The sequence below is a fragment of the Anopheles aquasalis genome, chromosome 2, assembly GCF_943734665.1.
Source record: "Anopheles aquasalis chromosome 2, idAnoAquaMG_Q_19, whole genome shotgun sequence".
In the NCBI taxonomy this organism is placed as follows: domain Eukaryota; kingdom Metazoa; phylum Arthropoda; class Insecta; order Diptera; family Culicidae; genus Anopheles; species Anopheles aquasalis.
In genome coordinates this window covers 871,135-885,000 of record NC_064877.1, presented here as the reverse complement: position 1 = coordinate 885,000, position 13,866 = coordinate 871,135, and the positions used below count along the sequence as shown (strand labels likewise).

General features: G+C 48.1%; 1 protein-coding gene across 1 annotated transcript; it reads right to left on the bottom strand.

Annotated features, from left to right (window-relative positions):
• Positions 1–1,282: 1,282 nt before the first annotated feature.
• LOC126569915 (myb-like protein Q) lies at positions 1,283–9,044 on the bottom strand. The gene is made up of 3 exons (XM_050227320.1): positions 9,027–9,044; positions 3,160–3,422; positions 1,283–3,083 (listed from the first exon to the last, which is right to left on the bottom strand). The coding sequence occupies exons 1-3, from the start codon at positions 9,042–9,044 to the stop codon at positions 1,283–1,285; spliced, it is 2,082 nt and encodes a 693-aa protein (XP_050083277.1).
• Between the last annotated feature and the right edge of the window lie 4,822 nt (positions 9,045–13,866).

The window sequence follows — 13,866 nt, the reverse complement described above, 5'->3', positions numbered from 1 at the left end:
GGTTCTTGAATGAATTAAAAAGTTCTTCGTCTACTACTTCAAATAGGCTTCCATTTGGTCGAATTTCGCTAATTTGTTAAAGCTTAAAACCGCGAATATGTTGAGGAGGCAAGTAAATCGCTATTAAGCATCATTTCTTTCCAATCCCCTCGTTGGTGGCTAGCACATGCGATTTAAAAGCTGAGGTAAGTATATATTTCAAACTAAAGAAGTCAACTGCTATCAAGTAAAAATTCATATGTTTTGTAATGATTTAATTACCGAACGTGCTACATATGTTAGCTCATAATGAATCGAATTTGTTGGCCACTTAATTTCACATTTATTATAAGCAATGCTTATTGGTGATTGCTTCGTTTGCCAACATAATTAAGTATTAGTCGTTTTTGCAGCTGGTGTCGATAATAAAGTAATACAGATAAAAAAAGGAAAAACATACAAACGGATCGCCCATAATCCTTCACAGCAGCTGCACGCTGGCGCCATTTAATACAAAAACATGGACTCAATAACGTGTTGCGCTTCGCTTTATCAGAGGCCACTGAACGATGGGCTTTGTTTTCTGTCTCGAGTGCGTGTGAAGCCGTGGGTGGCGCAAAACTATGTTGTTTCACTTTCACGTGGGCTATGATTGGAGTTTATGCTCTCGTGCGGGGTCCGGCCGGTGGTTTTGGCATTTGCACCGCGAAATGGATCGCGAGGAACGCATGCACCGGCGGCGGTGCCGGCTGGTTGGTGTTTTGCGAGGATCGCAGCCTTCTTCGTTTTATCCGAAATGCTTCAGAAAGCGAAATGCAATGGCGATAATTGGATTCGTGTCTTATCGTCTTAAAAACAGAAACCCCCACACGAGATAAGGTAGTTTTCGATTATCTAGGTTGTTTTATTTATTAACTGGGTCGTGGATAATTTACAAATGAGCTGCATTTGCTTGCTAACTCCTTTTCCTATCCTTCCATCGATTGGCCCTAGCTCTCTTGTTGGATGACTCTCTCTCTCTCTCTCTCTCTCTCTCTCTCTCTCTCTCTCTCTCTCTCTCTCCAGCTTATCTCCTCTCTAAAGTCTATCATCCATAATTCGAGCGACTGAAGCAGGACTTCAGTAACTTTTAACACAACTAATAATTTAAGTGCAAAACTCGATCGATCATACGAAAAGCTTCTAAGCGACCGAACGCCAGCAACACATTTTCTAGGACCAGCGTCTAGTAACGTGTGCAAAGATCTTACTAACAGAACAGCAGGATTCACTAGACTTTACTGTTTCGCCACGGAACGATTCTCTATGCGCTAGGACTTGGGCTGGTGGAGCCACTGGCAACACTCGACACGGTCACCGTAGCTGGATCGATCGTCGTGCGGCTTTTCTTCTTCATGCGCTGCACCATCTTGTTGACCTTACGGAACTCCTCCTCCGTGTAGGGACCGGCTGTGGGACTGGCGATGGCATCTCGTTTACTAGAAGCCTTTGAACTACTCATTCGTGGACGGGCAGTGCTACCGGTGGCCGCCGCCATCCGAGATCCACGGGAACCTCCATGATGTCCTGATGAGTGTGCATGATAATTGTAGCGCTGCTTCGGACGCTGCGTAATCGTAACAACGGGTTCGGTGTTGTAGTGTGGCGAAACGGCGGTCTCCGTTGCGTCCGTTGTCGCCTGCGGATCTGCGGACTCTACGAATGACTTGTCCTCGAAGTAGGATGCCTGCGAGGGATACACCTCCTGCAGGATGTACTGTTGCTGATGCTGCTGTTGTGGATGATGCTGATGGACAAACTGAGCCGCTTCCTGCTGTTCCACCTGCGCATGGTGATAGCTGTGATCGTGACCGTGATGCTGTGGAGTGACCTCCTGCTGCAATTCAGCCTTCAACGAAGGACTTTTGTACACGACGCGTGTGTGCTTGTGGCTCGGATAGTTCTCCACCAACTTTGGCTCAGGGAGATAGTCCTCTTCCTGCTGTGGTCGATGGTGATGATGGTATTCGGCAAAGTTGGGGTATTTCTTGGGCGGTTGCTGCTGTTGCTGCTGCTGATGGTGATGGTGGTGATGGTAAGGATCGGGATCAGAATGCTGCGTTTCATCTGGCACTGGGGTCACAAAGTTAATCGCAGGTTTCTCGTAAACGTATTGAGGCGCTTCATGCTCTTCCTCGTGTGCGCTTGGTTGCTGGACAGGGACAAACTGGTACTGAATCTGTGTGTGACCTTGTGATGCGTGGCTATGGCCATGATGTTGCTGTTCCGTTTCGGCATGGTATGTCTGATAGTGATACGCTGGTTCTGGCTGCACGGTACTGTGGAACGAGATGTGAGTAGGAGTAACCGTTGTCTTACGATAGTTTGGATGCTTCGTGGGGCGTGCAGTAGCCTTCGGAGCACCGTAATATTGCTCTGGTAGAGGAACGTAGGTATTGTGACTGGTCCGGATCATTGGCACGTAGGCAATCTCCGTCGGATAAACCGGATCTGGTTGACTGTACTTCGTTTTGGTGTGATGCTCATGCTGCGGCTGTTCTTGATGCTGTTGCTGCTCATGCTCCTGTTGTTGTTGTTGATAATGATGATGATGATGTTGGTGTTCTTCTTGCTCCTGTGCATAATGATGTGCATGTTGTTGCTGCTGTTGGTATTGCTGTTGCTGCTGTTGGTACTCGTGTTCTTCCAATTCTTTGTACAGCTGAGCAGCGCGAATCTCTAGATACTGTTGCAGCAGAGCCTGCAGATGGGCGGCGTACTTAGAAGGACCGGGAATCTTCAAGACAATCACAGGGGTCTCCTCCTGTTGGTAGAGCTGTTTGGGTTGATGCTGCGACTGGGTCTGCTGATGATAGTACTGTTGCTGCTGCTGCTGCTGCTGCTGTTCGTGCGAGTATTGCTGCGTTGGGTACACCTGATAGACCTCCTCGATCGGTTTCAGTTCGTAGCTGTGTGATGGTGTTATCTCGATGTCAGTGACCGTTTCCGCGGTACTGTGCGTTGCCCTTGCTGGCGGTATGTCGTGCTGGGAGTACGGGTAGATCATATATTTCGGCTTGGAAAAATGATACCCAGCCTCGTCCTGATTGCTATAGTGTCCATATCTAAAAATAAAAGAACGATTCACGATTAGAATCCGCCTTTTTGGTGTTAAAGATACCTCTTCGTAAAGAAACTCACCCTAGATCACCATCAATCGTTCGCTTTGTGTTCTTTCCGTCCGTGCTATTGCTGCGCTCCACCTTGATGCGAATCTTGTTGCCGTGTTCGGCGAACTGACGGTCCAGCTCCTTGATAAAGTCCACATCCGACGGTGGCAGGGCAGTAAATTCGTCCAGGATCGATTTCGGTGCCTTGGTCGGTTTTTGGGAGTGAGCCTTTTTGGCGGGACGTTTTTCGGGTTTCTTCTCACTGGCAGCTAGTGCCACGGACACCAGAAGCAACTGCAAAAGTTATTGAAAGCGTACATGAGACAATGATAGTTAAAAACGTTTAAGGGTAAAGGCGGTGCTTAGATTAATTCGGGTCCAAAAAAGGCTCATTTTTGACGATTTTTTTAGGAGAAACTATTTAACTCAATTTTTTCAAGTGAATGTCATATTAAACTAAAACTTTTGAAGAATATTTGGTTGTATTTTGGGGAAGATTTATGAAAAACTTCATACATGGCATCAATTTTAGAAAGGCGTATCTGCAACACTGTATTTTTTCCGGTGCCTATCGTAGCAATGTGAACTACGCAAATCTATTTTCTATTGATAGATTACAAGTTTATCTAGATAGCCCCGTGAAGTTTTTGTTGAATTTCCTATTTTTCGATTTTTGGCAGATTTTTGAAGTTGAAAAATTATTACACTCTGATCAAACCGGGTTCGTCGCTTAGGGCAAGTCTTTTGACTCGAACCAAAATCGGTTTGGGCAAAAACGGATTTGTTTGTAGAAAATTATCTTCATATACATGTTTTTATAAACGCCATAATAAACTGCAACTTTTCAACTATATTTGGTCGTATTTTGGAGACGATTTGTTAAAAAACTTCATCCAAAAATGATGCATATACGATTCAACTTAAAAAACCAGTTTACAATAATTCTTTTAAAAAACAGTTTCATAACTTTACATTGTAATTGTAGCATAAAAATAGACATTCCGTCCGTATCAATTATGTTTATTTAAAAAACTAAATAGCTTGGTAGCCAGGCCTTTGGTTTCGAAGGGTTTGAGTGAAGGTTATCCACTTTATATCCGGCCCTTTCGAATCCGAAGCATCAAAGGAGGAGAAGAGCGCGCCTCAATTAATAGCAAAAGCTGTTGAATCAATGTCAAGATATTTGAATGGGAATCCCATAAGCACGATGGAGGGTCAATAAATGATCCATTAGCCTCACACGTTTCACGCTAATAACGCTACATCATCGTTGTTCCAACAATTTTACCCGGCAAATGCTTTTGGTTTAAGCGATGCTGCCATCATTATGCAAGACTTCTGAATCGATGGCCATTGGGATGAGGTGCGTAATGTGATTATCATTAGAGCAATTTAAGGTGCAGCCCTTGTTGTCACTTTCACTCTGTCCAACCCCCGCCCGAGCCAAGTGACACATTTACTTTTGAAAAGACTGCTGCTCCTTGTTACTTCCATAAATTACCGTTCCGTGTTTCCGTGATGCACAATTTTGGGAGCCGTGTTTACGTAGTTTTACAAATTAGCCTCACTCAACCACGAACGGAACCTTCAAATCCACTCCACGAGACCCCACGTTACGCTGCAGACGGCTATAAACCGGTGTGCCGTCTTCCAGCGTGGCGCTTTTCGTGCGTGATTGGCCTCGCAACGATGCGCGTTCATCGCGTTTGGGCACCTACGGGTAGGTTGGCAGAAAATCCGCAAAACTCGAGCAATTATCGAATTCAGCGAAACGACTTTTTAATCTGCTTGGTTACTGCCAAGTTTTCCAACCGCTCGTCAACGTTAGGACGTGAGTGCGTGCTTGCTGGATCGATTATGCCGACGATGGTACTTGTTTATCGGTGCGAGCGTTTATGATCTGGATCGTGAATGAGATCATGGGCCGTGGTCCACGGGGCGTTCAGCACAAAGCACAGCACGGTCCCACCCAATTGGCGGCGGCATTATGTAAACCGAGCCGAGACATTGGGACATTGATAACCGATTATTTAACTAGCTGCAGTCGAGGCCACGATACTCGAAAGAGATCTAACATTATCGGTCGGTGTGCTACCCGAGCTCGATACTGTGTTGCGTAGAGTGACGTGAAATTCAATCTTTCTCCCGCACGGAGGTCCAGCATCGAACCGTTGGACACATTCTAATCAGCGTCAAGATTGTGTAACTTCACTGGCTGCCTCGGCGTCGGCGAACCCTTGGCGATGGAAAGAAATAACAGCTCCCGTCAATAACCGGTAGCAGAAGGCCAATGAGAACGGTTTCGCTCGCGATGAATTCACGCCTTCGCGCGGTGTAAAATCCATCCTTACCGGGGCCGAGTGGCCGTTTCCAAGAGATTGAACACAAAGAAAGCCCTGCGCGCCCTCCGGCGACCGGCGACCGGTGGCCAAAAAGTCGAGTAAGAAAAGTCGTCAAGCAGGAAGTGATTCGGTTTGGGGCCGGTTGTCCGAGGCGTTCGAGCCGGTTTCCAGCGGTTGGCTATGGCTGCACGGCAGACCATATCACGGTGGCCCCCTAGGGTCGAATGGAAAGTTGTCCAACCGGTGCGCATCTTCCAACAAGCGGGGTGTGGGTTGTGGGTCCTTCTGCAAAAATATTTGATTTTCCTCTGGCCCCGGGTTTGCGTGTGTTGCACATGTTCGATCGTTCCAACGCGTTGTGCAATATCGCGTAGCATTACGATCATTGCCAGATGTCTTAGCGCAATTGGCAATTGCTCTATCGGTAGAGTACACACTCGACGCTGCAACAAGTTGGCGGCATACGATCGATTGATCGACCAGTGGCTAGCCGTGAGGGGACCTTTTGTAGACACACTAATCAGCTGTAGTGCGCAAAAATAGCTTCACCCCTCTGCCAAAAGCTGTGCGGCCATGCGAAGGTAACGTTGAAGGACTTCTTGCATGCAGGTGCCTCAATTAGGTACAAGGTCATTACCAGGTGTACGGATATGGTTTAATTGGTTCGCCCCGGCTACCGAAGAAAGCACATGAACAAGAGATGTAAGTGACTAATTAGGCAGCTGTGCATGAGTTGCTGGCTAGTATCGTACAAGGCTCTACGACTTATGTTGCAGAAGACGATTACATCACAGTTGAACAGCCGGCAGCACATAAAAGGGCAAGGACTTCCAGAATTTCAGCTGTAATTGTCAAAAAGATGTTGGAAAAATATTTTCTCCGTCTCGATCTTAATCTAAGCTACCACTGACTTCGAATCAAAATTCGAGGCATGCCATGGCATGGAAGGAAAACTCGACGGGAAGCTATTTCTAAAAAAAGAAATTAAAAACCCAAATCTTTCATCTTCTTGTGGTGCGTTCACGTTGAGAAATCTAATTGAATGTCTAATTAGCTCAGCATGCCCCCCGCTCTTACCCTTCCGCGCCAATTCCCATTATACGTTGAGCTCTGGCATGAAGGAAAAGCCCGGCGGGTCTTTTGGATCTTCCGCCTGCTGCTGGCGCTCGCTGCCGTATGCTAATGCCGATCTGCGATCGTATTCATCGTCACCCCGCAGTTCGTAGATGAGTGCTGCCTGGCTGACCTGCGCGAAATTACGCAGCCACGCGAGCAAACCGTTTCACAAGCCGCACCGCATGCGATGCCAGATTTGCCAGCAGACCCAGCAGAAGGGAGGAGGTGGCCACCGTGGTTTAATTGTTTTGTTTCAACCCCTTCCATCCATTCCTTTCCTTCTCAGGTGAAGCTTCTGCCCGAACTGACCGAATGTTGGTCGAAAATCAAAAAAAAAAAAACTCGCTCACCTCGCCGGTCCGTGAGGAAAACGGCAACGGAAAAATCATGACGTCGTGCTCTGGAGGGGGCTTTTCGTGTGATCTCCATCGTCGCGATGCAACCGGCACCAGATGCTTAAATGTTTGCGGTTGCGTATATATTCGGCATGATTTGGCCGCGGCGCGGGGGGGGGGGGGGGGGTGGAGGTGGTTCGAATTCGAATGTCGCTGCTGGTGCTGGGTGGCACACCGACTGACCCGATGCGGTGGTTGCGCATCATCGAGTGTCTATTGCGGTAAGATGCCAGATGGCGAATGAAAATGAGAATCACACAACACTCGGCAAACAAACAAACCCCCAGAAAGAAAAAAAAATGTGCCGATACATAACGCTCCCCCGAAAATCGGAGACGAAAACCTGATTTTCAACCCAGCGATCGCTGAATGAACTTTGGCTTTTTTTGGGGGCGAGATTTTCACAATGACAGTGGCGGCAAACAATGAGAATGGGATGCTGCGGTCGATTGTTTCACTTTTGAGTCACTCAAACCGTGTGCAAACGCGAACGAACATAACACTAGCGCACAGGGCATGCATTTTGAACATTCCATTAGCAAGGCATTGGACAGGACTTGTAGAGTGAATCAATCGGGCAAGTAGTAAATTGATTGGCTATTAGTGTTAATGGGCTGCCGTTCATTACCATACCAAAGATGTCCATTTCATACTTCGAGGGAGTGATGCTCAAACATGTTAATTCAATTGACCAGCTTTTCACTTTCTCGTCAACCCCCATTTATGCAACAGTAGACCACAACAGAGCAAGACGACAATTGGCGCACTAGCTTGTGCTGGCAGGAAGTGTCCGGGCCTGTTGCAGAAGATCTGCGCAAAGATACATTAGTCTCGGGACATCAATAGAGGTGCAGGGGCATGTCTGATGGATCCCTAAGTAAACCGGTAATCGATCGGTACCCGCGCGACACCCAAAGGAAAACAAAAGTCATGATGATGACGAGTCAGAGGAGTGGAAGCTAGGAAGCTGGCGTGCTCCCCCGCCGGGCTGAGATGGATGAGTCATTATGTAATCGAGGCTCATGCGATGCGCTCCGTTCCGCTGATGACCGTCCGTTATGCATCCGATCCGTGGTGCATGCGGTCTACAAAGGCGACGATTAAAGCCGGAGGCGCATCAAGATGTTTAAAGAAGAGCTTCCAGGTGGGTTTAGTTTTCTTCAAGCGAAAAAAAACAACCCCCGAGGTGAAGCGAGGTGCGGCACATGCTGCTGGTGCTGCCGCTTTTCACACGTGATGAATGGAAGCGGCTGCCCCGAAATGGAGGGTTTTATGTTGCCGAAAAGAGCATCTTCAATCGATATCTCGCTTGTCGCAAAACACAATGGCCGTACGGTGAGTTGTTTTCTTTTCTTCCACCACTCGGGCCCGCGATTTGTTGCCAATGTTTACCGAGGTTGAAGATATGGAAGATGGCATCATCATAGCGTTTTCCGTGTTGTTTTGTGCCTACGGCCAGTTGCATAAGTATGTGACAGACGGAACCAACAGTAAATGAGCAAATGATTGTCGATTAATCATGAGCAAACCTTGTGCGCTTTATAAATATTCCAGTAGCTTGGCTCTTTTCTGTTGGCGCGATTTCTTCGAAGAAGAAACAAACAAGGAACATTTAACCGTGAACTCTGAGAACTCTCAGGATGCACAATGGCCACCCGTTTGGTTTGCAAACTCTTTTTTGGCACAAAGCATGTGCGAACAGCCTGGGCTCGAGATAAAGCATCGGGACGAACACATCTTTTTAATGGAGCTCCGTTTAATGTAATTCTCGGTGTCGAGTTCGCAATGATGAGAAGGTGCCATTCTGTTAAACGAAATGGAACCTCGGTAAACATGTAATTAACAGATGGGAAATGTGTTCAAGGGCACCAAGAAGCGGTCGAAATCGGAAGCGGCACCAAATGCACCATTCTCATGAGTTTCTGTGTCCTTCGAAATGGATCTTCTTCATCCGGTTATTGATCTAATTGTGCGGTTACATCCATGCGGATAACTTTCGTTGAAAATGCGCAACTTAACGTCTGAAAGCAAATCTTATAACGTACCACGATTAGCCACCTCATGGTCGCAGGAACAGATGATCCTTTGTCTGCACAGAAACGGTGGAGTACTGTGTTGACAACACTTGAGAACACTTTGGTTTCGAGGGGTTCAGAATTGCCTCAGAACTGTTGTTTCGTTTATCGGAAAGTTCCACTTCACACGGTTACGCTTCGAGGAATGCAAACACACATTCCGGCCTTTTCCGTTTTGCCAAACTCTACGCCACTACGCCACGGCCACCACTCGATGCTCGTTTTGTTTTAGCTTGATGCCGGAAAACAAAATCCCATTTTCGCTCGACAGCACGTTGTACACGAACCGAAAGGAGGAAAAGCACGCACTCAAAAACGCCAGGAAAGAGACTCGACCGAACCGGAGGAGCCCAACGATGCGCACGCACTTACGCCTCGAACGCTCGCTTGCATCTAAACGAATTGCGGCCCGTTTGGCACGTTTTTCATCGACGCAGACCCCCCCGGACGATGCCCGGTTCACCGTCTGCCGAATCGCCGAGTCGAAGCGATCCACCTCTCGACGACGACGGAGCCTGCTCTCGATCGAGAGGAAGGGAGCCTTTCGCTTGATGGCGCTTTTGGATGGCGGGATTGCCCTCTACTCTACTGGTGGCTACTAATGCTGGAACCTCGGCTCCTGTCCACGGAAGGGGAAGATCCATATGGCAGATGGAATGGACTCTTGCGTTGGCCTCCCCCTCGGTAGTCCGGCTCGGTAGCAGTCGGTGCATTGAAGAGCTCTTCTTCAAACCGACCGTTCGTTACGCTTCTCTCTCCGCCTCTTCTCGTACATTGGTGTGACTTCACAAAGGAAACATTAGTCACAGCTATGTGGTCCCTGTGGCTGCTATCGCACGAAGCATCGCAGTGGTAAGTGGTCCTTTCTCAAGGAGGCGTCGTATCTGGTAGTAACGTAATTAGATAAATCCATTTAGATTATTCGTTTGACACTCTGGTGACAGTTGATGATCTAAGCTTATAGTATCATTATACACGCAAGTGCAGGGTGCAGCATAATGTGGATTTCTCGTACACGATCGATGATGCCACCCACTGACCTAGATTTACTGTCCCTTTTGAAATAGAGGCCGAGGAGGACATTAACACACATCTGCAAACAATGAGTACTGAGTTTTACTTTTTCATTTCTTTTATTGTTTAAATGTTAGATAATAATAAATTATTTCGTCTTTAACAAACATAACGTTGCAGCAACAGTAGAGTGATCTCTAGTTCCACGATTCACTTATCGAGTATTTACAAATTGATTATCTAGTTAACTGCGCCTGTTAGCCAGCGCTAATTCGATTCTTCAATGGCTCTCTCTGGGTTTATTCGACGGGCTACTTGGATATCCATCTCGGACTGTGCACTTTGCCAACACCCATCTCCAGCAGATCGTCCAATTGGGATTCGCTTGTATCCAACGATGGCTTCCGACGTCCCGATCCAGAACCAGGTCTGTTATCACTTAATCGATACTGCTTCCTGGTTGACTTAACTCGTGGCCTTTTACCTCGAACGTTCACGGTTGTGGTCGCTTGGTTCAACATATCTTCTCCCTTCGTGCTCATAGGAGTTGTGCGTCGAGATTCGGGCTCATCTTCATCTTCCTGAGAACCAAACTTTCGTCCGAGATTATATCGCCGGCCATGCGATAAGTCATTGGGCATATCATTAAGAGCTTGGAGCGTTTGAGACACGGACAAATGCTTTGCTGACCGCTCGGTGATCATGGTACTGTCTGGATAGAAGAACTCGGACTCATCGAACGGCTTATCCACTTCCATGCTTTCATAGTCATCCTGAATAACGCTTCTGATGTTCTTGGAGGTGGTACGAGGAGTATCTCGAGAATCGACTTCGTCATCATCGTCCGTATCTTCTTCCGAGTAGAGTAGAGCCTCAGGCTGCAATGTGGTTGGCTTTGGAATGGCATTACTCTTCCGATGGTTCGCCGAGAGCAGCTTCATTGACTGGCGACCAGATGGTTTGGGACCGGTCAATTTTTCCTGAGGATTTTCACGCAGCAACACGCGATACTTGATCGGTTCGTTGTCCGGTGTCTGCAGTATATTGAAGAACGGTGCTTCATGCACTTTTTCCCTCGCCTTGTCTTTAGTGTGTTGGTTTACGGTTCTTAAGAAGGTTGGTGGCTGAGGCAAAACACGAGCGGCATCATCAGCTGGCTTCTCGTCGGGCTTCGGGTTGGCAGCTTGCGGTTTCATCCAAGTCACTATCGGAATCGTTTCTACATCGTCTGAGGTTAGTTCGTTATGCTTTTTCGATGCTTGATCAACGTAATTTCGCACCAGCTCTTCGATTTCAATGTCGGAATCATTCGAAACCCTCATGACAATGTATCCGATCTGCGTGTTATTGAAAATGTTCACTACGTAGGGTACGGGTGCGTCCAGTTTCACCAGCTGGCGCCAATCCTCGGAGACTGGAGACGATACCGTCGTTGGCAGTGGTGACGGGTGTTCTCTAGCCTTCAGATCGTAGGGCACGGTGGTGTGTTCTTCCTTTTTGGTGCTGGAGTGGCTGATCGTCTCAAGCTTCACATCAGGGATCACCTTCTTCCGATATGTCCTACTACCGGCCGCGATCCGATCAACGAGATCGTCTAACGCGTCGTTCTTACTGTTGTTTTTGAGAACGTTCCGGATCGCTTCGTTCAACAGCACCGGGAACCACTTCCGGGCAATGGCTCGCGCGTTCTGTGGGGATCTGGTTGTGGCATTTCGGCCCGGGGTTGTCGAACTGTTAACGAAAGGCACTGTGGTGGGGCGTTCACTTGTCACTTGCGTTACTTTTTTACTCAATAAAACACCTTTCCCTATCGGTGGTGGAACCTTTTCCTGTCGGTCACGATGCTGTGCTTGCTGTTGTGCCATATCGAGGATGGTTTTCAGATGCTGCGCTAGTTCGTCGGACGATGGCACATTATCGGAAGGATGTAGATGTTTCGGTTCCCTTGCACCGTGCGATCGGTAGTGGCGGTTTGGGTTGGGTTTCAGCAGTCTCCTGGCGATCGGCATCACTTCCTCCGAATCGTAATCGTTCATCAGGTACGGATGCTGCGGTAAATACTGTGCATGGCATACGATCAGGGAAGCACACACGACAATCAACACCAGCAAAAGTGCACTGGCTGCCTTCATTTTCGGGAGTTTTTGGTGGAGTGGTAACCACCTTGCACTCAAGCAGCGGAACTTCAAGCACAACCTGTCACTTCAAAATGCTTTGGGCCTGGAAGGTACATCAAACTTAAATAGCTGCATGGTGTGGAACCGTTTGGTGTTGAATTTCCGACCAACTCGCGGCACGTACCGCTGTTTGGTTGTTTATTTGTGGCTTCTCTAAAGACGGCAGACGGCCACCCCAAGTCCGGACATGTCCGGGCAGTGCATCGGGGCAGTTTATGTTATAAGAACAGCACCGGGACCACGCATAGGAAACGCTCGGTTGCGTGATTCTTTTTTTTTATTTAATGTAACTTATGCTTATTACGGGAACCGCTCGGTGAAGTTTTGTGAAGTGCGTTTACTCTTCTCGGTACTTCCATGTAAACGACCTTGGGTGTGCGGCATGATTGCGACACACTTTTCTACATCACTCGGAGTGTAACTCGGAGTACCACAAACTACAAATAAAAAAGAAAAACAAACTGCAAATAGAGAAATTATGAGTCATGAGACTGATTTTTGTGGAGTTTTTTTTGCGCAAAATGCCGAACAAAATCGAACAACTGGAGTTGCATCAGCACGATGATGTTTATTCATGACCTTTGCCAACTCAACATGGGATCTGCTTGCTCGTACTGTTGCACGAATTTCGTCTGAAGAAGCTACTGGGAAATGTGTGCTGGCCACTCGGCGTAACTCCGGAATCACGTTGACGATCGTGTCGAATGCTGACGACGGCTCCAAATCGATTCGAATCGTGTGCGTGCATGCAGAATGGCCCCAGGGGGGAGGTGATGGAAATTAATTTCCAAATTGCCGTGTGACATCGCATTAATTTCTTCGCTCTGGCAGCTAAGTGTTGTTTCACGTGCTGGCAAACACATCGGCCGGTCGCTGGCCTAATTCAGTTTTTGACCCAAGCCACGCAATGCGCAATGCGCTGGCTTCCCTTCCGGCAAGGAGTGCGCCCAAAGCCATTGGCAACGACTTTTTGCGCCACTTTGGTTGACCTATTGCGTGGAGGTCGTGGCTGGCTGGCTGGCGTGTGCACGCACCGACCGACCGACCGATCGAGTGAAAGAGGAGCGAGTGCGAGGAGCTCGACACATCGAGTACCGAGAAAATAGTAATTCCCTCAGTGAAGCAGCCAGCGGGCACTACAGCAGAAGCAAACGAAGCGCGAACGGAAGTTGCGCAATCGATCGGTAAGGCACGCTGTGGAGGGTGCCTGGCCGGTGCGTGAAGTTAAAGGGAGCATCAGGGTTTCGAAAAGCGAAATTTGTAGCCCACCGTGGCCGGCAGGTGATCAGGGGCCATTTGCTTTCCTCCGTTTTTCGCGTTGTTTTGGACTTCCGAAAATCAACTCCAGCCGGCGGCTAGAAAGGTGTTGCGAGTGTACATGGTACCTGATCTCGATTACCATAAGAGGGGCACCCCATCTCGAGGCGACTCGACGCTCAAGCCCGTGTGCCCAGGAGCGCCTGTTAATGAGCCCAGAAGAGGTTGCGAATTGGAGGAACTGCTGGACGCTGCTTTCTGTGCGGCCATTATCAAGAACAGAATGCTGACGCTTCCTATCTTCGTGTGCTGTCATGGAAAATTGTACAAATTCCACTCTCCACGGCACGCTAATTACTGTT

What these genes read in the sequence shown, in the direction of transcription:
- LOC126569915 (XM_050227320.1), bottom strand. An exon ending in ACGATTGATGGTGATCTAGG is followed by an intron (nt 3,084 to 3,159) that starts GTGAGTTTCTTT and finishes TTTTATTTTTAG; the next exon opens with ATATGGACACTATAGCAATC.